Source organism: Struthio camelus, chromosome 5 (genome assembly GCF_040807025.1).
Source record: "Struthio camelus isolate bStrCam1 chromosome 5, bStrCam1.hap1, whole genome shotgun sequence".
NCBI classification, from domain to species: domain Eukaryota; kingdom Metazoa; phylum Chordata; class Aves; order Struthioniformes; family Struthionidae; genus Struthio; species Struthio camelus.
This window is the reverse complement of record NC_090946.1, coordinates 26,601,407-26,628,114: the sequence shown is the minus strand read 5'-3', so window position 1 is coordinate 26,628,114 and position 26,708 is coordinate 26,601,407. Positions and strand designations below refer to the sequence as shown.

The following is a 26,708-nucleotide window of genomic DNA, read 5'->3' as shown; positions in this document are numbered from 1 at the left end:
TATATAAACCAAAAAGATTTCCATGAGTGACTATTTCTTTAGGAGTGCTTTCTGAGAACTGTTACAGAAGAGTTTGAGTGGCTTTAAAAGCCTGACTCCATAGGTTTTGGGCTGATTAACTCATATAGTTATGTCCAATTTTGTACTAGAATCTCATCAGCATGAAAGGACACAAATCATTCATGAATATTCACAAGTTGCATGCTGAAAGAGTCCAATTCACTTGTGTAAGAAGCCTTTCTTTCTTTCTTCTAGGAACCCTGACTGGAACACTTCTCGTCTTCCAAACGTTCAGATGTTGTCTTTAAAAATAGATGCAACTTTTCAGAAGTAGTTCAGTCAATGGCTCCATTCCTGTTTAAAATATAAGAAGGTTTCTCTAAGACTATCTTTTCTCTCTGTGTAGGCATACGCTGTCATATAAAATTTTAATTCTTTTTTTCCTTCTATTCTTTGTAGTTCCTCTGGTTGGAAAGAGGATCTCTGAAAATCAAGCATCTGCAGGAACAACATACTGGGGAGAAAAACTTGACTGTGTTATTGGCTTAAGTGAAATCAGAGAGATTTTTGCTTGTAACTCAACTAAGCTATGATACAGACGTGTGGCCTACCAATTTTTAAACTGTCTGGTGTGGCAGTTCAGCATCAGAGTGAGCTTTTCAGGATTTCTGAACGGTTGTCTGTAGTGACTCCATGCTCCAAATTAAAATGAAACATGCCAACAGTGATTGAATCTAGTAGCAGCAATGTAGCAGCCTGCTTTTATACAGAATTAACTCAAGAATCTGCCATATTCCAGAAAAAATCCAGGGTTCTTCATCTGCCTTTCTATGTTAGCTAGCGTGAACTATAGGTTAGGATAGAATGGGTTTCATCTTGCCAGATTTTGGTCTTTTAAAGTTGTCTGTCTAATCTAACCAGGTAGGCTTTCTAGTTACTCCCAAGGGAGATAGCAAATGGGGATAAATGTATCTGCTCTGGAGGTACTCATTTTTTCTTTTCAGTATGGAAAGAGCCTAGACATCAGAGCCTATGCATGGATTTTAAGTGAGATGATTCCCTTTCCTGATGTCTGTGTCTCCAAAAGGCTGACAAATGAGAGTACTAAGAAGGGTCTATGGTATAGAGGGAGAAGTCTATTCTTTTCGTCCTTCGTTCCCTCTTTGTGAAGTATTGTTGCTTAGTTTGCCCCAGAAAGGTTGTTAGCCAGCCTGTGTTGGTATCTCTGTCTAACTCTTTATCCTCTCCTAGTAAGTTCCCAGGCTTTTCCGGGGGCGTTTCCTGACATCTGACCATACAAAAAAGTTAAAAATGAATTAACAAAACCCACTTGTTCAGCTGAAATCCCTTATATTGGCACCAGTTACTCTTTCCTTTGAGCCTCCTGGAGGGTTTTAGGTATTGAGTCCCTTCTACACATAGGCTTCAACTTGTGTGACATAGCCTAACATTTCCCCAATGCTTTTTCTGTTCCTTTCACTGGCCTTTGTTTTTTCAAATACGGAGTGCTTTGACCCTGCTAGCATCCTGCTAGTGACAGTGAACCTTTGGTTTCTTTGGATGTAACCAATGCCATTTTTTCACTGCTTTCTCCACTTGTTTTTGATTTGCAAGAGGCAGCCAGGTGTTATAATCTGTTCTGCGAACTTCAGTGAACTCTTCTGAGCCCCTTCACGCTCTTACAAAAGCAAGCACTGCACGCACCTCTCCCCTAGGAGAGAGGATGAGAGAACAAACAGCAAATCTGAGTTGTCCGGAATGTGTGACTGGGGCCGTAGTTGCTGTATTCACAAGCACAGTAGAAGAACTTGCACAGCATGAGAGCTATTTTCTAGATATTTTAGATTTCCTTACTCTTTTTTTGCAGATAAGTATTTCAATCTTTCTTGTCTCCTTTTCAACATATTCCAATTTGCGGGATGGAGGAGGGGAGAGAAAAGACAAGATGGAGTGAAGGAGAAACGAAATAGAAGTCTTGTGGGTCTTTCACATTTGGATCTGAGATTGACAAAAGTATAGTTTTTATTTTTTTGTATGAGTTAGTAAATAGATATTCCACATGGCCATTTTTTCTTGTATGTTCCGAACTGCAGTTTCTTAGCATCTTTTCTGTTGGCTGGAAAATGGGTGATGTGAATGGTTAGCACCACCTGCTGGTGTTATGAAAATAGCGTAGGTCCACACAGAAATTGGAGATTGTAGCATCCCTTAAGCAGCTTTAGCCTGTCTTATCTTGTATACTAATAGTTGCAATGAGGTGGAGGTAAACCTTCAGCGGTGGTCCTGGTCTTCCGTAACCCAGTGCCGTAGTGATCTTCCTTATGACTGACACTCAGTAAATGATTGGTTTGGATATGTCTGCATATACCACAGTCATAGGAAGATTAGAAGTAGTAGTTCAATCTCAGTGGATCATGTGGCATGAGATACCTAACACAAGATGTTTCAGAGAAGGAAAATTACTGCTAAGTAGGTGATTTTTGCCCTTCCCCCTCTCCCCCACTGAAATTTTTAAGTTTTGCTTAGATGTGCATGCACACAGGGCAAGCAAGAGTGGAGGAACAAGGAAGCCGAAAAATGTTGGAATTCATCTCTTACAAAAATTGAAAGCGTTACTTTAAATATCTATTGCTAATTATAATCAACAGGTACGTTTATTGGGAGTATCTATAAAGAACATCTGGACACTTTTCTAAAGTTTCCTATAATTCACAATCACTTGCTCTGCTGAGACATTCAGATAGATTTACTGACTTATGTGGCAGGAACATACAGCAGAAACAATACTCAAGGACTCCTAGTTCTCTGTGAGCTCCCTTTGGTTGGGTTGTTAAAGTTGAGAGGTTGTTGTGGTGAGGGGAGTTCCAGCATGTTGTAACCCCTTTTTGTGACTTCTCTAGGAAAGAGACAGATGGGAGCAAATATTAAAATTCCCACAGTACTTGCATATGGTTCACTGCCAGTATAAACTGTAGCACTGTAGCAGATCACTTTTATCATTCATCAGTGAAAAAAGGGCAATGGAAAAAACTACTTTTATATTGTAAATGCCATTTAATGAACAAATGGTGACCTAAGGTGGACTAGAAACTGGAAGTTTATTCTTACTTGGCTATTACATCCATGTAATTAGCATTACACTAGATACAGGTGATGTGCTCACAAAAATGATAGTGAGTGTATCCTTCTGTGTTAGTTAACCACAGCAAAAGTAGCTGTCCTCTTGGATTACTGATTCTCTTTAATTTTTTTTTTAATTTAATGAGCCTTATGACCAGAGGAATTCTGTGCAACTAAGCAGAACTCCTGGTTTCTGATCCTGCAGCGAGCTTGGAGAACACAAGCCGTGTGTCTGTAGCTAGTCCTGCTCTTTGTGGGTGCCTGGAGAGCACTACAGCTGTGTCTGAGGCCTCAGCAAGCACAGTTCTTCTGAAACATTTTGGGATGGAAACACAGGTGTACTTTGCTCTTTCTGCTTGAAGTAGCATACATAGAGGATGGTTGTTTGTTTAGCAATTTGATGCCTCACTCCCACTCCAGGGGATTTCAAGCATGCTCAGTTCAGGCAAACGCTGAGACAGGTAGTTGAGGAGATGCTATTTCACAGCTTCTTAATGGGTGCGCTGCTGATTAGGTACTGTGCAAGCTCATGAGAGTTGTGATCATCAGGCGAGACTATCTTTAATTTGTGTATACAAAATACAATTCTGACATAATCTTTTTCTTTCTTGGAGATAGTCCTGTCACAAATGAGGCACATTGTTAGGGTAGCACATAAGAAACTAGCACTCCAGTAGCCCTTACTGTGCTGATTCAGTACACAAGTTTTGTAAGATGTTTATGTTGTGCCTGAATTACAGAAAAGACCTATATTGCAAAGCTGCATCTGGTAACTTTCATAAGAATTAAACTGGTTCAAAATACCTAGGGGGAGGAATATACATGCCTCATGTCTGTCGTCATTGTAATGTAAATCCTTTTCTGTTCAAGGGCGGTCTGTGGTATGTAGGTATCTCATCATTCATTTGATTTTGCTTGTGTGAAGTCCTGGTTCCATGGCAGTCAGTGGGAGTTTGGCTAATAATTAAAATGGGCCAGGCTTCTGATCTTCTGCTCATTACTGTAAGCCTACAAAACACAGTGTTTGAACAACCCCAGTAAGACCAGAGTGTTCCAGACAGACTAAAAACTGTCCATCATATTTGGACAGTTTCATGAATCCAGGGGGAAAATACTTAACAACAGAATGATTTAACCTGTATATTTCTCAAAAGCTCAAGTAATGTCAACTCCAATCTACACTGAATATAGACAGAAAGATAATAAGCTTAGTGGGTTCATATTTTATGTTACAGCTATCAGATATTTTCTTACCAAAGTCATAGCAGTCTAACCTGCTAGGTTTATACAAGTCCACTGTAATTTGCATGAAGATCCAATATTAACATAGAATATATTTTTAGAAGAAATAAGTTTAGAACAGACCCCTTCATTCTTTAGCAGAGGATCTCTGCTTCTGTCAGGAGATGGAACAAACGTTCCTCTGTTCAGTAGAACAGTGTTTGCAAGAATTTCTTTGTGGAATTTGTCTCATGCTTTCAAGTCATTCTTTTTTTCTAAAATGAGGATAAACTTAGGTTTATGATTCAACAGTTGACAACGCAATGCAGGTTCACAAACAAAATTTGAAGGAGAAAAAGCCTGATTGGATTTGAAATTTCCATTTATGTAGAAATCTAAAAATAAAGATGCTTAACCATGCTGTTTAATTTTAAAGACTTTAAAAAGCCTTTTCCATTCTTGAAGTCTATTAGTGTGACTTTACAGTCACTTGAGGTGTTGCTTTGTAAAGCAGAAAATAACATAAACTTGGAAGCCATTGGTTTCTTAAGCATGCTTTAACACATAACAACAATGCTTTCATTTTAACAGATGACATTTTTAGTAACAGTAACTCTTGCTAAAAGCAGTAGATTTATTTTCAAATTTTGAGAAAGCCCAAGCTCTTACAGTATAAAAAAAAAAAGGAAAAAGAAGCACTGTGGAGTTAGATCAGATGCAACTGCTGGAAACTTCCATGTACGTGTGTGCATATGACATCTTTTCCATGTGCAAACTAGGAAAAGATATACTTTGCCTTTCATTGTCATTTTCCTGCTTTTTCTGTGTCGCTCTTTTTAATCTTACTAGCACAGATTGAAAGTTGACCTTCTTCTGGAGAGTGCCAGACAATCCTTTGAGTATATAAGATTATCTGTAATCTAATGGGGTTTTTCCCGTGTAAAAGTCTATCAGGTCTGCTCCTTGAGTGTACTGAGCACATTATTAATCTAAAGCATATGCTTGTTGAATTTCGTCTTGAACATACAGTAAAAACGCCTATGTCTTTATGCTAAGTAAGTTTGATATGCTTTAGTGCCCATAAGTGATGAAGAGGAAGGAGGCATTCTCTTTGATAACATTGCCAAATCTGCCATTGATCCCTTCGACACCTCTTCTGGATCTGTACAGCTGATAGCTATCAAACCTGTGGCACTACCTGCTGTTCATGGTGCATCAGACAGAAGCCAGGAATCTGCCATCATTAATGGAGAGGTAAGGGTGGTTTGGTAATGTGTTAGGCTGTTTCCTTGGCTACATCCAAATGTGTCAGTCAAGCCTGTGAGAGCTGGTTAGAGCATTTCACCCTGGTGCTATATAAAGTCCTATTAGCACTGTAGACTCTGCGGTCTGAGAACTTAACGTCTGCTCTTTCAAAATGCATCTTATGAATGCATGCCACCTTAGAAGAGGCTATATTGGATATTCCTACCTTTTCAATATCCTTTTCTTCTAGCATATTCATTTTAAGAAAACGGGAATAAAGGCAGAGAACAGAATTCATGAATTTTGTGGCTGAGCTTGGAGATACGTTTCCAAGTCCCAAACTGCTCTTTACTGAGCAATATTTCTCATTCAAAGCAAGACAGAACAGGACCATGGTTTTGCTCAGTCTACACTCCAGCCTATGCACAGAGGGTACCATTGTTTACTGAGAACAAAGTAGGATGGCACGTGTTGGATTCAAGTACCAAACAAAAACCATGCCTTGGCTCAAAGACTTACATAATTATTCATATTTTTTATGTACATTTAATCAAGAATGATCCATTTTACAAGGGATTGGGGAATTTATATGGTTGTTCACATGATAGCGACAAGCCAAAGGGTGTCTCATTTGCAAACTCACACTGCAGAAGTCATTTAAGAATCAGCCAGAATCATCCTGTTTTGCTGTTTAAAACCAACACTGAGAGTTTCCATTAGAAACAAAGTAAAAGACAGTGTTGTCAGGCTTCCCATTTGGGCCTTGATTAGAGCAGTCTGTCGTGTTCCGTTTTGTACGTGTATTTTAAGCCCTGATGTGCCACAGACTTTCTAAACTCAGAGCAAAGGCTTGTTTAGAATTCAGCACCTAATTTCTGTTAAGAGTCAGTTGTCAGGAAGACATTCCTAATGCTGTGTTCAGCTGTACATGCTTATCTTGGAATTTGTGGGAAAATTGTAGAATTTGACTCTTGAAGTGGAAATTCCAAGCAAATTGCTCTTTTTTTTGCAACTGACAATTTGCAGCAAGACTGAAATTTTCATGTGGACTCCCATCCCTTAGGAGCGTCCAAAGGAACCTGACCTGTAGCAGATCAGACTAACCCATTATATCAGGATCACCCATTTATATCCGGATCCTGTCTCTGACAGTGGCCCGCAACAGATTTGCAAGGAAGAATGTGAATAAGGGGAACATATGATAATATTTCACCAGAATACTTTCCCAGCCATCCATGACGACTCGTTCAAGGCTTTATATAGTCAGAGGTGATGTCTGTACTTCCTGGACCCTGCTGGATTTTCCATTGGTGAATTCTCCCCGTTGTGCCCAAAAACAAGCATAGCATTGGGTCACGGCAATTGGCTAGTATCATCAGTGTTTTTCTTCAGTGGGTGTGAACTGAGTCACTGTTGTGATGTTATGTAGTTTTTAGGCTAAAATTATTTAACCATCTGCCAAATCATAAAAATACAGCAACTCTGTTCACTTGCAGTTCCTCACTGCTTACAGATGGCATAGTGTGGTACAAAAAGTGCTCTGTAAAATGACACATGCAGTGCATCAAACACTTTAACAATACCATTTTGAAGTAATCAGCCCAGCACCATCATTTAAATGTCTTTTTGCCTTTTAGGTGAACAAAGCTTTAAAGCAGAAGTCTGATATAGAACATTACCGCAACAAGCTGCGCTTGAAAGCCAAGAGGAAGGGTTACTATGATTTCCCTCAGGCTGATAACAACAAGGGGCTGACAGAGAGAAAAAGGATATATGAAAAAAGTCAAAAAGAAATTGACCACATTTTGGATCCAGATACAGATATATCATCTCCATTTGCTGAGCCTAAAAACAGGTGAGACTTTTTATATGCAAAGTTATTTGTCTGAGAGAAAAGCTACTGTTCAGGGGCTGCAGGAAATCAAAAGATCCTTTCTGAGTGAGGAAAATGTTTATTATATGATCAGCTGGTCCCTCCTGGGATTATTTATGAAAGTATGTCATCTGATAAAACTGCAATGTGGTTAAAAAGGCATAAATGGAAAGGCAAAAAAAAAAAAAGTGAAGAGGTTGTTGCAAGTTCTTGTGAGTCATTTTCAAAGTAATCTAAATAGAAAATGTGCTAGTAATTTTTTGGTAATGAAAGTGACCAGGAAGTCGGTGTCTGATTTCATTCTTCTCCAAAGTTCAGTGCTGTTGCAATCTATTATTTTATTTTTGTCTGTCATTATTTTGATTCAGGTATAACTGTTGCAGTAGGTATAAGATAACACAACCAGTACATTGTCCATATATTTCAGTAAATCTTGCAGTGGTGTCTGTCAGGATGTGTATATACCTTTTATTGGTGATCTTTTTGGGTCTCTGACAGAGAGAGTCATACTTTGCTCACGTGCGATGTGCAGCAGGTATATTGTATAGCAGTACTAATGCTCAATTAACACTGTGATCTCTTGAAGATAGTGTACCAATAGGTTTCATCGCTCTTAGGAAAAAAGAGTGAGGAGAGTACAAGATACCTGCTGAGTCTGTCTGAGCTTACTGTAGGTGGGTGGGCCTGCTCTGCTGTTGGTGCTCTCTGAAACACAAACGGACTTGATAAAAAGAGGCGATCACACCAATCCTACCCCAACGCAGCCTAAAAGAGAAATGGCACAGTATGCATATTCCTCTTTCTTAGAGGTGATAAAGGTGTGAAGGGGGAAGAATTATTGGAGAGTGTTTGCCATTATACCTCCCACCACAAGGGCTCTGATTCTTACTACAGTCAGGGACCAGCAGTTGATCCAGCAGAGGAAAGGAATATTTAAGTACATTTCCCTTGGGTATTCCTCATGCATTGTGGTGATCCTTCTTCTCATCTCCTGGAAAGTTCAGACCAAAGTTCTCTTGTCAGCAGAGATTGTGACTGCAATCGAAGCATCAATGATCACACAGTTTTTGCACGCAATACAACTTCAGCAATTACCCCTATACATACAGATGAAAAAGACTGTAATGGGAATGTTGAAGCAGTGTTGTACACTGGTCAGACTTGCAGTGGTCAATAAAGAAAAAAATTCTGACTGCACTGTATGTTATGTCCTTTGTGGAGGGTCTGGAGCATCGTTTCCTTGGGCAGGCTTCCAGTGAGGGAGGATTAAATTGCTCCAAATGCACTGAAAAGATAAAGAGATTGAACCTTAGTGCACAGTAGTTCTGTGCTCTCTGCACAGTCTGTCCAGGGAATATAAATTAAGCAAGTAGAAACTTGGATATGACTGTGTGCCTTCACACAGTGAAGGGCTGAAGGCTTACTTCAGATGTTTGTTATGCATCATATGTCATGTAGGAAATGCTCAACACATTACACGTGAAGCTTTAATACTAACCATCTGCATTTGTTAAGTATACTAATGTTTGTTCGCTCACGTGCCAATGTGCTGAAAGATCCTGGAATACATTTTTCCTGTGTGCTTTCTTGTGTGTTGTGTAAACCTGTCATAGTCTATATCATGACAGCGATCACTATCTTAAATAAACTGCTTCAAGGCCAGCATGCTGCTGTAGGGGAATGATCCCATTCTGTGGCTGAACCACAAAAGGCTGAATGCTGATTTACTTGTTGTATAGTCTATATCCCTATATATAGGAAGGGAGAAGAACCATTTCTGAGATGCTTTATGTAAATATGCAAAGCATTTTCAGAATTTCTTGCAGACAAACCAGTCCTATACTCTGTGCTGTAATCCCCACACTAACACCCGCAGCCTAACCCAATATGCTGCAACATGGCTGACAGCATTATTGTCTTCGTTTTATAAGTAAAAGTAAGATGAGTAAAATGACATACTGTTGGAGGAAATGTTGAATAATATTGCAAAGTAATGCTATTTTTGGTTATGGGTAAATGAATCAATGTAATTTTATTTCCATAATAAAATACAATTGGTTTTAAAGCAACCTAGAGCAAATCTTTTCAATTTTATGCCAACCTATAACACTTTCTGCTTTGCATCATCATTTACATCATTATAATTGCAGCATTTAAAAACTTGTAATTTAAAATGCTTACCTTTTTTTAATAACAGCATTTAGGAGCAAGTAAAAGATTTCAAAATTTCAAGGGGAAAAGGGTTTACTTCACTCTTTCCTAGTCTGTCTGTATTCCACTAACTTGAAACACACTATTATAACATTTTCAAAATGCTTGAGAAAATAAAGATGCAATTAACTACAGTATTCAGTTACCTTTATATATTCATTTTTGTTTCAAGTGATATTTAAAAAATGATTTACAGAAAATCAGCAATGAATAATTTAATTTGTTCAAGAATCAACAGCTTTGTACTCTTAGTTCCTTTGAGTCTTCTGTATGATAAAATTCATGTATTAAAATGTTCCAGTTGTGTTCCCAGCAGACCCTTGCTAACCCATTTGAATGCCAGTTTTTTGGTGTTCATATCTCCTTCCTCATTAGTAAAACTTCCCTAAATGAGCGAATTGGCAACCTCAAAGCAATTTTAAAGAGCCTACCGATTATATGCACTATTCTGGGTTTTTCCTTAATAGTTTGTAATCAGGTCAAGAATCTGCATGTATTAAAGATCTGCATATTTGAATCCCTTAGAAAATATATCACAACTATATCAGCTAAGTACTCATAGACCTATTGTAAAACATGTATGAAATTCTAAAGACCTTTAATGTAAGAACATAAATATCGTTAGATCTGGTTAGGCTTAGCATTCAGTGAGTTCTCTATCTTTTCTGGTAATATCAGTGCTATAGTCTTTGGAAGAAACAAGATGTATTGCACTTTGGGGTCTTCTCATGCCCTTTCCCACTATCTACCCCCATCTCCCACATTGTTTTCCTGATTACAAATCCCCTGTGTCCTTTATGTTCTCAGACTGCTTTCAAGTAAAGCACTTCAGTTATTCAGTATCGTATTTATAGGGGAAATTCATTCCCAAACCCCTCCTTGTGTTCTGATTTGGCAGTGCATTTGTGACTTTCAAACATGTGCTTGGGAATTTGTGAGTACAAGTTTTTGAAAGCCTCCTTACAATTAAATACATGCTTGAGTACTTCATTTAATCAGAAATATGAAAGTTGGTCAATGTTGATGATTTTGTCCTACTTTTTTTCCTTTCTGTTCATGTAAATGTCTGCCTTTGTGGAATTCTCTGAACCAGTTTCTGCTGCTCTAATCTGTCAAGGCAACAAGTTGTGTTAACTAAGTCTGTAATATCTGAAGAATTATTTCTTTTTATTAGTGAATTAATCTGAATTGTTGTCTGTTTCATTGATGGTTCTTGAGAGGTTAAACCATGAGATCTCTGTGATTGCTGAATGGCACAGAGGCTATTTAGTGTGATTTTTCTCTTCTGTCATTTACAGAAAGAGCGCTGGGCTTCTCAAATATTGCAGTAGATCCTTTTGTAATCAGTTTGTTCAGTTCAAAGCATTTCAAACTGTGGGGGGGCTTTATTTTCGCCCCACTTACTATTTCAAGTAGAACTTTCAGCCACAGCCACACTTTACTTTGATATCAGCTTTTTTTGCCCTTCAATCAAATCCTAGCACAAGATTGCATTTTCTCTCAAGATACTTAGCAAGCAGAGGAGAATGCCATAAAAGTCTGCAAAGTCTTCTTCCTTCAATAGCTCCCTTTGAAATCCCTGCTTTCAACTCTTTTCTGATTTCCAAAAATTTATCAATCATAGCTGTAAAGCTGTTATGCTCTGATGTTTACTGCCTTTGTAATCCTCCCTTATTGTAGCCTCAAAATCATCCCACCACTGTGTTGAACACCCTACCACAGCAGCCCTGAAACTGCTGAAGGAAGTAGCTGATGAGGAATTGATTGGACAGTGCTCTCATCTCAAATCAAACACCTTTATTCTTAATTCATTCTGTGTGGTCTCACCTGAATGGGGAGTTAAGAGACTGCTAGGATTGGCAAGATGTTTAAACAGTCACTAGCTCTTGATATAGCCGAATTGTAAAGACTCTTAACAGTCTTGAAAATGTTATGAACAGCAAGAAAGCCCTTTGAGCACATAAAAGACACAGCGGATTTGTAATCAGGAAAACTATGGGAGATGGGGGGATAGGAAAGGGCATGAAAAGACCTGAATTTCAGAAGATGGGGAAAAAGTGTAAGTCATTGCTGTTGCTCTTGTTGAAGAGGTCCGTGTTTCTGAAGTGACCCTCCTGTTGGATAACAGGATGAGCAGAGACCAGAAAGAAAGGTCTGAAGAGACACAGGTGAGAGAAAAGAGTGAAGTTTCATCATTGGCAAAGCTAGAAATGTCCCAGTTTTATAATAAGAACCATCATCTTTTACCTTGCTAGAACAAACTTGCTTTATTCATTTTTTAATCTTGTCTAATGCAAAAATGTGCTTAGATGAATGTGATACACTAAGAATGTTTTTACGTTCTCGGGGTAAGCTAGGCAAAGTAATGTTGTGGACACACTTTATGGGTACTTACTACCCAAAACATCCTTGGGAAACCCAAGAATTAGTGTACATTTCCAGTCAATCTGTGAGGGTTAGTTGGTAACTGGCAGCTTCAAGTGCCTGAGAAAAGGAACAGTATTTCCTGAGAGGTATGGACAGTTGCCCATCTGACATAGCTGCAGACACTGGAGAGGAAGCCCATGACTTCAAAATCTGTGTTGTTACACCTTTGCTTATCTCTTACCTGGTGGGCACCAGGGCTGGGGCCCAGTTCCTGGTGGAGACTTCCATCTGGTAGCAGAGTGCAAGTGTTGCAGTGTAAACATTCTTTTGTTGGTGTCTTGAGGAAATGGGTATAAATCTTACCTTTCAAATGGAGCCTTGAAAGCGTGAATTCAGACATAACAGTGCAAGTTCTGTTACTTCACTATGAACACTGTGAGGTCCGCTGTACAAAATGAGCAGCACACAGCCATGTTAGATTATCTGGTCTGCTTTTAAAATTTTGAACACAGCAATTACACAAAGCAGAAGAAGAATGCAATTGGGTGAAGATAACTTCAGATAAAGGTAACTCCATATTAGGCATTAACAACAATATAATTACTAGGTTAATAAGTGAAAGTGGCATGTCATTATTTGATCAGTGGTTGATCTACAGTGGGAGGAGGGCTTTTGTGATATGTGTAAGAAAATGACTAGTGGCCAGATAAACCTTTTCCAGCAACATCTCCTAAACTTTATTGGTTTACATGTGGCCTTCCTAAAAGATGCAATTTGATGAAGCATGAAGTTCCTATATCACAACCACTCTTGAAAAATTTGGGTACAGATATGTTCTGCATATTGCATCTTTCTGACACAATTACAAATACAAATAGTTGTTTCAGAGAGATTACAGAATATTTTGACTATTGAGCTATTTGTTTTTTTCTAGCACCTTTATCTCCCCTTGCTTCTAGAGCTCAGGGTGGTGAGAGCTCAATACACAGGGATGTCTCTGCCCCAGCGCTGCTCAGAGATATGCTGGAAGCAGTTTAATCCAAGGGATTACAGCTCTCTGAAAAAGCTGTGGCCAATTACCAGCCTGGCTATTTCAAAACTGCATCATGCGTGCAGTTCCTTGCCACTGTTGTCTCTTTTACCCACAGCTTTGCTGGCTGTCTGTTTCAGTGGAGTTTTCTCCTTCCTCCCCAGTGCCTAGGATCAAACATGAAAATCATTGCGTGCTGTCTGAGGGTGTGAGGGCAATTTTCCCCCTGTCTGGCCCTGCTTCCCTTCTGGCACTCTTGGCCCCCTTCAAAACTGTTTGAGACTTTTTGGCAGCACTCCTGTAGAGCAGCTCAGGGACTGCTCTGTTGTATCATTTGGTGACAGCACCTCAACAGCACCTCAGTCAGGGGTGTGTGGTAGGGGCAGCAGAGCTGGGTGGTGCTGCCAAATCTTTCCTTGCTGAATGATAAAACTTTCCACTTGGACAAATGGAAGAGGATGGAGGGAAGCTCTGAATTTCAGGCCATAGAAGGAGCTATACTAGTTAACTCTGCATGGAGATTTCTATCACCCGTGAAAATCCAAAGCCAGGTCTGTTACAGCATCTTTAACTAAGTTGTTTATCTTGAATTTTAGTTCTAGTTTTGATTTTGATATGCTGTGTAACCTGTAACTCTGATATTAGGCAGGTCTTATCAGTTTTGAATGCTTAAAGCTGAGTACCAATATCCATACTTTGGCACCTAAATAGAAGTCTTACAATCTGTAGCATCCATTGAATTGATGATGTTGTTTTAATAGCACCTTTTTATTTTTAATTAATATAAATCACACTAGCTAAAGCTAAAAGAGTTCTAATATCTTCTTGGAGCACATTTCATCTGATAAGCTCCCATATAGGATGTCCATGTCTTTTGCGTAGGTGTTTTCATAAACAGTAAACAAAATCTATTATCTCTTCTGTAACGTTTCTGATTTCCAGCAGCTCTGTATGCAGAGAAAGGATATCCTGTTATAACAAAATGGCTTTTTTTATGAAACTCATCATTTTAGAATAATAATTAATATTGAAAGCTGCTGCCTGTCATTTTTTTGTTTTCATTCTAGTGTTTTCTTGTTTGATGTTTTCTAGGCAACAGATGAAGAATTCTGTATACAGAAGCAGGCAGTCTTTGAACAGCCCTAGCCCAGGAGAAACTGAGATGGATCTTCTAGTTACCCGAGAAAGACCTAGACGTGGAATCCGTAACAGTGGCTATGATGTAAGTTTATCAAGTAAATTCAGTGAAATTTGCTTAGCAAAGTCTGAATTTATTCCTAAAGGCAGGAAACAACTGTTAAGCTACAAGGCAGAGTGCCGCTGGGAACTTAACCTCACGATACATTATGTGCACTCAGCCTCCTGAGATAGGCTCAAGATACAGAACACAGAATCTTTCATGTACTTGGTAGCTGCACGTTGTTTTACAATCTGAAATATTACCAAAATTTTCTCCTTGAAACTCATTATGAGCCAAGGTATTTATTTCTAAAGGTAGATAGTTCTTCCGAGTATGCAGACACTTGCAAGATGCTGAGCTTTTTTCCTTGTCTGTGGTTAAAGTCCTCTACTACTTCTGTACCCCTCATGCTGCTGTCTTGATTCAGAAGACCGGACAACCACCTTCTGGGGATTTCATTTATGTATGGATGTCAGCACTTTGTGCAAATCGCCTATTAATAGCTATTGGCCACCTTTCTGTTCTCCTCTTACTACTTCAGAACTGGGAGTGTTTTGGAGAGGTAAAGGGCAAAAACAGCTAGAAGAGATCTGTTCTGGTTTATGGTCCAGGGAGCTCATGCAGTGAACGCAGGCTAGATTAGTTGTCTCGTGCAGTCCGAACATACAATGGGTACAAGCTGACAAGGCATGCACCCAGAATGAGGATAAAAAATAGTCCATATATTAAGGTTACGTAGAATTTCTCAGACCTTCGTTGTGTGTATGACAAACTGTAGCTCAGCCATCCGTGAAGACCAGTTCCTAGAAAAGGTCTAAACATTTTTGGAAAATAAGGAAGAGATCTGGTTGCCTGGCATCCTCTAAACTCTGGAGACAACAAGCATTTTGTGTGAGAATTGATTAACTCTCTCAGCTGTCAGGGTTGTATTTTTAGCAAGGTGAAAAGATTTAACAAGGTCAAGGAATATATTCAGGAAAGTCTAAATCTTTTAAAGAATTCTTCATGGCCAGATTTCTTAAACGACTTCCTGCATTTGAAGACTTCCCATCAGATTGTGTGACATAATGTTGTGCCAGGTAACTGGGAAAACGATAAAATGTTTTTTTTCGTTGTCATAGTTCCCCTTAAATAACAAATCTCTAATTTTTCAGTTATGGTTTTCTCAAAATATTTCATCCCTTCTAATAGTTTTCCTGATATTTCCCTGAATCGTGGTTCTAAGAGCTAAAAATTGCCCAGGATATGAGGATCTATATTTATATATCTGTTCTCATAGAATATGTAAATTTCTGGGGGTTTTTTTGAGTGTATATTATACTACTTAATCTTCTGAGTATAATACTTACAGTCTATAACGTCTTTTTATAAATGGGTTATTACTGAGAATTAGCTGTCTTTGAATTTCAAGTAATCCTGCCAGGGTTTAGTATGGTCACCTTCACCTAATAAGTAGATTAAGGAGAGAGTATTAACACACTTATTACTCACAGCAAGTTGACAGGCAATTGTGAGTAGATCAGATGTTATAACGAAAGAGTCTAGAACCTGTGAGCTGCTAATGAGTTTTACACTAGGGCAGAGAAAATGTAGGCCATTTTGATGTAAAAGCAAGCATGTATATTTATCTAGAGATCAATGTACAGAAGAACTTACTGGTAACATTTTATTGATGCAGTTACATTGATGTAGCTCCTCAAAAAACTTCTGAACTGCTAATGTTCACATAAAGAATTTTACTGATATAGTTGCAGCAGCAGAATTTTGCCAATATATGACAAACCAAAAATGTTAAACCTTTTTGTCTCTCAGTACATGGCTTTCTTTTCTTTTCTTATGTAATTCCAGTTCCTCGTATTGGATGGTAACTGTGTATGAACAATATCTGAATTTTTATAATGGTAACATTCATGTGTATTGGCATGTATTTATGATCCTTACATGTTTCAATTGGAATGAAAACAAAGAGCATATATTAAAATTTATTTCATCATATCACCTTCTAAAACTTCAGTAAGTATAACTCTGACACTAGTCTCCTCCAAAATCTTCATGCTTTGATATTGACAAATCAAAGCTGACTTAATTTTGACTGCTCTTAAAAATCCTTTATTTATATATATTTTAGACTTTTTTTTCTTTTATAGGATAGGATCAAAAGATATAGAAGTGTAATGGGTTCACTGTGGGGTTGTGACAGAGAACCTGATTTACTTCATCAGATATTAATAGATCTCTTATGGGCTTTCATTCACTGACATTTTTACAGCCATGAGGAAATAAGATCTGCAATTATTAATCTTCAAATTGGGATAGTGTGATTTCTGAGGCCTTTTAGTTGCACTTACATGTACAAATCATTTTGTATTTTATAGTTGTGATTCTAAAATTTATGTGATTTTTATTTATATAGGATGTGCAGCAATTTCTATTATAATGCTAGTAGCTTTAAATAGTTAAAACAGAATCAGATTTTATTTGCTTTTGGAGTTGTTTGATTTTCTGCAGCTTTTAAATGCAGTGAACACTCTTTTTGAGCATGGTTATGAGAAAATGGAAAGGAAGCTTGGATCCTGTCATTTCAATTATTTGTTCCCATTTTCTCTGATTCCAAATTTTAAAAGCTTTATGTGGCTTGCTTTTTGACTATGTTGAACGCTTTCTTGTTTCTGGCTTAGTGAGAGGCAGCTTCATATCTAGACATAGGCAGAAAAAGGGATCAGACCTCAGTTTAGTAACTAGTTGATGTAATGAGATTTTAAAAAATGATCAGTTTTCAATGGTGGTTATGGTTCTCAGTGTAAACAGTGAACTGAACTCTTTTGAAATCTGTCTCTAAATCTCTGGAGATGGAGGGGGAAAATATGGGGCCCAAGTATCATTTGCACACGCATGAATATCCTACTATCTAAAAAAATAAATGTAATGATGTATTACTTCAAATGAAATTTTATCACCATCTAAAACTAGATGATTTTATGATGAAAGGGCAATATGGATGGATGAAACAGGCATAAAATATCTTAGTAAAAGCTGTTGGGATATTACTATTAATATTATAACGGAATAATATTTATTTGTAAAAGCATGGTCTCTGTTAGTAGTTCCACGGACCAGATCAGATGTTATCACTGAGGTTAGTGAAAAAACTGACAGATTACCACCTATCCAGTACCCTGAGCAGGCTTTACCTGCACCTAAAGATCCAAATCCAAATCCTCTGACAATGTGCGTTACCACAGTTTCACTGACATTAATCTAATCACGTAGTTTCTCAGTTCATTTTTCTTTGGCTTGTTTCCTCATGACTGACTGCAAAGCTGCAAAGCACTTTACTACAGCAGTGTTCTGTCATAAAATTTGTCATTGGTACTTAGGGACTGCTAGAGCTCTCAGATGTGCTAATTATTTAGTGCATATCCCAGAAATCACTAATGCATACTTAAGCAAGTGCAATAACTGATCTTACGGTTACACATAAGTAAATACTAGATTGGCTAAAGCTCAGAATCCATGGTTACTATTAGTTTAACTTGTGTAGCAGATTTTTAAGAAACATCCCCAAATATTTGACATAAACTGTTTTTTACACTAAACAGTTTGTTTGTATGGTCTTTTTTTTAAACACTTTCATGTTAAATTCTAATATACAAATGGTTAATTATTGTCTTTGTTTTTACTGCTATATTTTTCATTAAGTACAAAATGTAGCTATATTTTAACAGCTAGGAGAGAAAACAAATTATGATTCATTTAAAGCTTATTGTCAGTTCTCAGGCTAAGCATATAACTCTTCTCTGAATAGTTGAAAATGGAAAAATAAAGTTGATCAGATATTTTTCTCAGTAGATAAAGAAATACATACTGTGATTGTTCTATACTGTGTACGATCATACATAGCTTGCAAAAGATTGGGAAAGAGTGGCTGATCTAGTTAGGTATACAGAAAGTTACTGCACTATTACCTTAAAAAAAAGTATGCCATGCCAAGAGCTACATAGCACTCAAGTAAATTATCAGGGCAGTACTGGAATTTTTGATAAGAATATCCTGCTGTATTCTTTTACCTGAGACTATTTTAAATGCTATGGATAAATAGATACTATATATAGAAGGAAATGCATACCCTTTACTTCCAGATATCCTAAGAGATTAAATTGATTTTGCTGATCTTTAAATAATTATAAGGAATTGGTTGCTTTTTCAAGGTTGCCTGTTTACAATGGATTTTGAAAAACTATGTTCTGTAAAACTAATCTTAAAGAAGATGAAAGAAGTTACGTATTTTACCTTCAGGTTCTTACAATATTATGGTTAGATTTTTCTCTCTTGGTTTTGCAGACAAATTTTGAAGTGCAGAAAGAGTTGAAAACAGTATTTTAAGTTGCGGGCACATTTACTGGCCATTGTTACATTAAATGTCTGTCATTAACTATCAGTTGCTTACTTTTGAAAGCATAGCACCTGGTTTTCCACAGCTTTAGATCTTGTCAAATGTAACTAATGATAATGATAAATGTGGTGGGCAGGGGGAGACTAGGCCAGAATAGCAAACTTTTTACCTACTTTTTAGAGGGGTAAGTGACTTTACAGACACGAAGTAATGACAAGTAAGCTTAACAGTCTTCTAGAAATAGTGCTTTAAGTATTAATTTTTTTGTGGTTGGTGATTCTTTAAACATTTTGCAGTAACATTAAAAAAAAAAAAAGATTTGACAGATGCTTATTTTATGAAATAGCGTTCTTTGCTCTACACAGATCTGCCAGTTAATGTCTCTCATGGTGTGTTCAGGAGAGGCATTTTCACACCTGTGTTAGCAGGACTCGCTGGCTCTCTTCCCCTTACTGTTTCATATCCTTGGATTGGATCAGTGTTGGGAGCCACGGGATGGCTTGGCTCAGTACCTTCATCAGCTTATTCCATATTCCAGAGCCCAGTAAGGGCTGAAATATGCTTTGTTGGACTCTGGGCTCGGCTGCTTTCTATGTATCCTGTTATGCGCATTAGTTTGTATTATCATATTAGTGGTACAGTTATTGCTTGCTTTTTTCCTCCTTCTAAACAAATACTCTGGATTTCCCTGTTGATGGGGTTACAGGAGTAAGTCATGTCTAGTGTATAGCAGGAAAATCTTGTCAAAAGCTCTTGTACTGCTCAGGTCTTCAGAGGCCATACATAATTGCTTCCTTTGAGAAGAAAAGCAGGAGAATTTTCCATGCCTTATATTGGACATGGGGTACACAGGATTGGGACATAAAGTGCTGGTCAGCACATCTTCTCCTAGTGAAATATCTTTGAATATGGACATAAGATAGAATATTCTTCCCCATTGGTCCTCTGAGCTGACACAACTCCTATCCTGGCTCAGATGGCAACTGTTGATAGTGTAAATTCTTTATGACATTGTTGAATTTGTGGCATGCAGATAAAGTCTTATCTTTAGTGCTAGGTAATTCTTCAGCCCAGATCAGCTTTTTGAGCAGCTGAAAAGGTGGAAAATGGATTATGGAAATTCAAATATACTAACCTGTCCTCAGGAATAAATGTGTCTGATGTTTCCTTTTGACATAGTGATAATGCAAAACCAGGTACAGGTGTCCATTGCAAAGTAACGTACTTTGTCCTTTTTCACTAGCGGATTTCTGAGCTGGTCCCGAGACTTGCCACCTGTAAGACTTTGGAATTTCTGTTACATTTTTAAAGCATGATTTCCACTTTTTTCTACAATCACAATGACATCTAAGTTGGTCCAGATGTGAAATGTGTGATTATAGCATTTCAGGATGTGATCGCTAACCTCTGGAAGCTGGCAGCAGCTTTATGGATATCAACTACTATCCTTTAGGTTGGTATCATCCATGGGGAGTGGAAAGGCAACCTCCTCCTCCAAGTCAACCGTGAAGGGAGTATGTCAGTACTGTTTGTGAGTACATCACACATGGCATTCTCCAATATTCATCAATCCATAGAATGGCATATCAAGTTGGGATAAAACAGTTATGTTCCTGAAGTCTATATTATCCTAACTGATTTGGGGATGAATGATGGAGTTCTGTCAGTCATATTGATACTTATGTCCAACATAACATGTCTTTTCATTCAGTCTCAGTCCACTGCCCACTGGTGCTTCTCAGTTCCCTTGTCCATGTGTTGTGTAGCTTGGAATCAAAGAAACTTTGAATCAAAATGAGAGAGTAATATGAAAATTGTTCCTCAAGTATGGGGGTCCTTAAGTGGGTATTAGAGTGCAGTGTTACTACTGGCAACATCATAGGGAGCAGCTGATGCTCATATAGGTGGTCCATGTCTTAACTGATGAGGAGCTGCGCTCAAATTCATCTCCATTCTTGAGAGGAGTCATTTTTGGCATCATTTGGTAAAGATGGACTGTTCATGTTCAGTACCCACTTTTAGTAGGTACTAACTTGCCTGAAAATGTTTTCAGGTCCTGAATTACACAGAGGTGTTATGCTCCAAATGAGGTGGCAGAAACTTGTGGCAGAGGGCAGGAATGCTAATCATTTTCTAGCGTTTTTTTTTTCCAACTTGATTGTCCGTTGTGTTTGCTAGTTGACCATCACAGTTTGAATGAGTTACAGCAATGCATTCTTCAAAACTTGGCCTACCTAATTATCAGGACACACAGTATATCAGGATACTACACAAGTGAATCATTGTTAGTGAATTTATTAGTGTCATTCTGTTCCAGAAACCTTGTTGCACTGTGCACAATCAGGAGAGAAAATCCTTCCTCAAGATTACAGTTTCAAGCTTCAGGCTAGCTTGTGATTTCTGTTTTTACTTATCTGTATGCAAGGAATTACCCTGGAAGTATTAACCTTCAAGTTAAGACATACTACTACTATCTGCTCATTAGAAGTATATGCTTCTTTCACTGTTCCTACGTGAGTTCCGAATAAATGTCTGTGTGACTAATGTTCAACCAGCTAACATAACTAAGCTGGGTTTTCTGCAAGGGCTGGGATCTAGTTTGTAACATCGTTGTTATTATTCCTGACTGAGTTCCACAATATTCAAATAAAAGCAGTTATATTCAGATAAACTCATAAACTTTAATTCTTATGAAGTCATAATTAGTGAGAATGAAAAAAAGAATTTCAGTTCATCTATTTGTAACAAGCGGTCCTTCAGGGTGATGGTAGTGTTTAGGGAGCTATAGTCTTCCTGGTACAGTTGCACTCCCATTAATCCTAACAAGCAAGAAAAGACTTTAAATGTTATTGCTAACAGTTTTTAAGTGGATCTGTAACAATTTCATCTGCTATAGAGTCTGCCTGCTGGTTTTTGCAGCGAACAATTAAGGATATAAAAGAGTCATTGAGTCCCTGGCTATTATAATCACCTGCATCATATAATTCCTTTCATATATTCATCAAGCATCAATACTGTAACAACTTTTGATTTTGTATCTGGTTTATCTGTGTCTGACAATATATTTTCTGTGAAGCAGCATAAATACTTTCTTGTAAAGCTTCTGTATGTGTGTGTGCTTTTATTCTATTCAACAGACTGAGCCTGAAATTATAGAAGAAACAAATGTTGACCGTGTCAATGAGCCTCGGGGTTATGCCAGGTCCCGGCAGGCTAAAGGCCACTCAGAGACTTCTACTTTAAGTTCTCAGCCTTCAATAGATGAAGTTCGACAACAAATGCATATGCTCTTGGAAGAAGCTTTCAGTCTGGCCTCTGCTGGCCACGGAGGACAGAACAGACAAGATGCTTACAGTTCAGCACCACACTTACCGTACTCTGAGGTTGTGACTAGTGCTCCTGGTACCATGACCCGACCTAGAGGTGGTGTACAGTGGGTACCAACATACAGGCCGGAAATGTATCAATACAGTTTACCAAGACCAGTAAGTGAAAATTCTCTTTTACATTCTATATTATCAAAAAGATATTTCTACTGTGAGAGTCATCTTTTAAAGATGGAGGCCTATTTGCATGCTTAAGAGCAGATGTAAAGCCGTGCTTACAATAAATAAATGCAGTTGTGTGTTTGTGTGTATGCTTGCACGTACCCATCTCTTGCCTGAAGACTCCTATTTTAGCGGCAAGGTTGTCTTGTCTAAGCTTCCCTTGAAAGAAGGGGTTGCACAAACCTCCAGCCTGATCAACAGATCAAGAACTTGTTTAATTATCTCCTCCTGCTCCTGGAATGCGTGCTAGGAAACAATCTGTTTTTGTAAAACAGATATATACACAGCTGGCTATGAATCATTCAACATTTATGCATGAAGTCTGTCACTGAAGATAATCATAGCAAAAGAGGGGACCAACTGTAATAATCAGAATGACCTGAAATGTGATCTAATATTGACAAACTTGCAGCTATCGCCATTGGCTTGGGACTCAAAAGATGGTTTAATTTCAGAAGTTTCTTGGTTGACCTTGTGTAAGTCACTCTTTATGTCTCGTTGTCTAGCCTCAGATTATGTCTATCATTTCCTTATTTCACAAAAGTAAGAAACATACTAAAAAAGCTGAAGTCCGTGGATGGAATTTGTTGATGGAATTTCCCAAGTATCTAGATAGTAATAGCAGTAGTATACGCATGCCCGTAACAGGTTAAACTTCCCCTGAATTCCCAGTTACTGTATTCCAAAACTCACCAGAGTAGTTTTATTCATCTATATCAGGTGCAAATCTAAACTGGGGTGATTTCTGCCAGGTGAGAAATAGCTGACCTGGCACTACTATTGTGAAAAACAGGTCTTGTGAAATTTGAAGTTGTTCACTTGAAGGCTTGTTTTTGTCAGAAATGATTATTTTTTTGAAAGAATGCATTTCAAATTGAGTTGCCAACTCTAGCTAGAGTAAGAGAGTAATGCAGAATAATATTCTTGGTCCAAAATAACTATTGCTATTACTCTTTTCTGTGACAATAAGAAAATGAAGTAAGGGGTGCTGCTTCCAAACTAGTCTGAACATATTTGAAAGCCAATGGCATGTGTGCAAAAGTTCAGATTGGTGCTATTTAAATAATGCTAGAGGTTATTTCTTGCATTTAGTAGTCAATCTGCTAAACTTCATACAGCTTATAATCATATTTTGTGGTTAGAAGTCAATTAGAAGATTATGGGACAGCTAATAGCTAGTCAAATTGCTTTGACAGTTGAAGAAGTCTTTCTATAATGAAATGAAAAATATCATACAGCTACAGATTTTAAAAAATATGGTAGTTGTACTGTTTTCCACATCATGCATGGTAAGTGGTATTTTTTAGAAGGTTCTTACATGAATTTGGTTAAGATTTGATAACAGATTTTTTCACCAATCTGCTCTATCTAGAAAAAAGTGTTGGAATTGTAGACTATTCAAGCAACACTAAAATTTCGTTCTTATTTTTCTAAATTGAATGTAGAGTTTAACTGTGTGCCTCCTTTCAATGCCATGGTAAATGCTTTACTCTTTTATTTCTAAGACTCAGTACTTAATCAGCTGTGTGTTTTAGGAACGTTAAGTGTTTGGTTACCTTTCTGGGGTTTTGAAGATAGTTTTAAATAGTAATAATTGATATTTTAATTGACCAGTACAGCCTAGGATTGTCACAGGCTACTGGAGATTGGTTTAGGGCTGTTATTTCCTAGCTTTCAGCTAATTAATTTCACAAATATGAACTGAATTTAAAATTAAGCTGATTACTGATTTATTCTCAAATGGGAAGGTAGGATTGGAATTGAAAAAATAACCAGGTGCAATGTGTACAGAAAGTGACGTGTGGGTAGGAAGCACATGCAAGAATTACTGCTGTCAGCATCTTATCACCTGTTTCCTTTCCCAGGATCCTTTCAGGTCCCACCTTTCATTCAGGAAATCTGGTGGAGATGCAGGGAAGGGGAGCACTAGGGTCTGGATTGGGCCGGGCTACATGCAGGGCAGACGGTGTGACGCTGGTGGGTTGGCTGAAGCATAGCGAAGCTTGGAAAAACAGGGGGTTCGTGTCTGTGTGTGCCCAAGCTCAGTGAGTTGAGGGATAAGTGAGTAGCCTTAGGCAGGCTTGGGGATGGGAGGTTACAGGAGCACCAGGATGTTTGTTATATGGGGGAGGGTGCTACCTCTGCAAGCCAAGAATTATTTATTTTTGCCCTTTCTTAAAATTCAATTATTAGTGGTGATTAAAAGGCAAAATCAGCAATGCTTGTGTAATTTGAAATCCAGATTCAAGAGCTTTTTGTCTGCTTAGATGGAGCAAATGCAGACACCGGCTTTACCTTTTTATTTCTAGATACAATACAAGCCAAAAATCTTTACTCCATCACTTTCTTCTGAGATCTGGACCTTTGCAATCCACTTAGACTCTAAAATTTTTTACAGGATCCCAAAAACTTACCAGTAGCTTGAGCACACCCTTGTCAGGGCCAACACTGAGATGTTACCATTGCAAAAACACATCATAGTTGATACAAATCCTGTGTAGGATTTCTAACACAGACCCTCTCAATCTTTAGACAGCACAAATGATAGACAGATTGAAGCAAAACAGTGAAAATCTGCATGCAAATCTCCATCTCAGTGTTCCCCTCCATTTCTAAGTATTTGAGCCATATGTTTTCAGAGGACCACAACTGCTCTTCAGGGCTGCATTTCTTCAGGTCTCTTCCAAGTTATGGATCTGTGGCTTTTGCATTCGGCTTCTTGGCTAGTCCCACAATCACGCAGTTGTGTATCTCTCTAGAACATATATCTATCTTCTTTTTCCTTTTTGTTTTTCCTTTTGAATCCTTCTGTGTTTTATATCCTAGCGTAAATAACTAAATTCTCTGTAGGTCTGGTGAGGGAATGCATGTCTGTCAGACTGCTTGTAGGTAACCTGTAATAGCAAGATGCCCTCATCTGAGGCTATCATTCATTGTCCTGGCAGAGAAAAGCTAGTAAAATGCAAACTCTTAGTTTTGTTCTGGAACTTCAGAAAACAGGATGAGCAGTACTTGGCTGGGTCCTTGTCATCCAGCTGGTTTACTACATATTGGAGGATGGGGTTATAAAATAGATTTTATGGCACAAGCCAGACTGCATGAGTTGTACCTAGGCAGATCACATAGCTATGGGAAATTCTCACAGCTGACTTGAATCAAGCTGAGAACAATAGTCCAGGAAAAAAAAGCCTCTTTTTTGTAAGGCTGGCCTGGTTCCCATCTCTCCTCCTTAGTGCTTTGGAAAGAGAGTGAGAATAACAGAATTCTTGATTCTTAGGTGAGAACTGACATGATATAATAGGCATCGACTGGGCAGACTTACAGGTTGAGTGAGTGATAATGAATCTAAGCCTTCAAAGCTTCTGTTCATTTAATGAAAGTGAGAATATTACCAAAGTTCAGCTGCTCTTAGTAACAATTACTATACGAAATCTAAAACCATGGGCAGCTAACAAAACAAAACCAAACCCAGCTGAAATGAGTAAGCTAGCATTATTCCTGGATTGGAATTTAATAATCAAATTAGATAGATCATTCAGTAGGTAAACAAAGGCAGTGCCCGTGGGCAGCTAACAAAACAAAACCGAACCTAGCTGAAATGAGTAAGCTAGCATTATTCCTGGATTGGAATTTAATAATCAAATTAGATCATTCAGTAAGTAAACAAAGGCAGTGCCCTTATAATTGCTACATTAAAAAGTAAAGATGGGCGTTTCTTTAATTATAAAGCACACTGAATAATTTCACCCAAGAAAAATATGTCTGTGACTTGGAGATGGTAAAATATTTGATATTGAGACCAGTGAAAGGTAGCCTTAAGGCCAACTGCAAAACTTTTCCTTTAGGCTTCAGTTATTGTGTACTAATTAAATTTTTTTTCTTGCATCCTGACAGATGATATCTCATACTTTTTCTGGTTGTACAAGAAACTGATCAAAGGTGGTGTCATAAGTCTCCTAGACCCAAAGGTTGCGGTTTCTGTGCTAAACTGTGGTTATTATTCGGTGTTGTACTAAGTCTTCCTTCAAAGTCTTAGGACAAGATGTATGAGAAGTTTATTTCGGGCCATATATAGCCTTATAGAATCAAATTTGAATTAGATATTTTAAAAATGATACTAGCCTGGAAAAGTCAGAGTAATGAGCTATAATGCCAGATCATTTATCTGTGTTTCTTTGTACAAATCCTCTGTCCCCTCCCAAATCCACTCTTAAGCATCAGGGTTAGGTCCCAGGCACATGGAGACTGTTGAATAACTGTTCATTGGTTGCTGATGCTGGAGCAGGAGTAATGTTGCAGTGAAAGTTGCTTTAAGTTTGTGGACCACTCTTTGTGACTCCTTAAAATGCCTCCTTTGATATCTGTATTTCAAAGCACATATGTTAACACACAAGAGAAAAGCAAAGTCTGCCTCCAAATCTGTGTACCCTGCTATACTGAAATAGATCTGGAGTCACCAATCACTGCAAAATGTTAGCCCGTGTGCTATGTTTCTAAAAGAGGAAAGGAAAGAATTTCCT

General features: G+C 38.0%; 1 protein-coding gene across 6 annotated transcripts in view; it reads left to right on the top strand.

Moving 5' to 3' along the window:
* The window catches only part of KIAA1549L (KIAA1549 like), a 131,877-nt gene that overhangs the window by 90,952 nt on the left and 14,217 nt on the right, over positions 1-26,708 (top strand). For all 6 annotated transcript variants that reach the window (XR_011141400.1, XR_011141401.1, XR_011141402.1 and 3 more), the window contains exons 14-17: positions 5,417-5,595; positions 7,224-7,441; positions 14,160-14,289; positions 21,778-22,125. Coding sequence is in view for 3 of the 6 variants with exons in the window: in XM_068945209.1 (XP_068801310.1) it covers positions 5,417-5,595; positions 7,224-7,441; positions 14,160-14,289; positions 21,778-22,125 (875 nt within the window). In the remaining 3 variants the exon portion in view is untranslated. The remainder of the gene's footprint in view (positions 1-5,416; positions 5,596-7,223; positions 7,442-14,159; positions 14,290-21,777; positions 22,126-26,708) is intronic.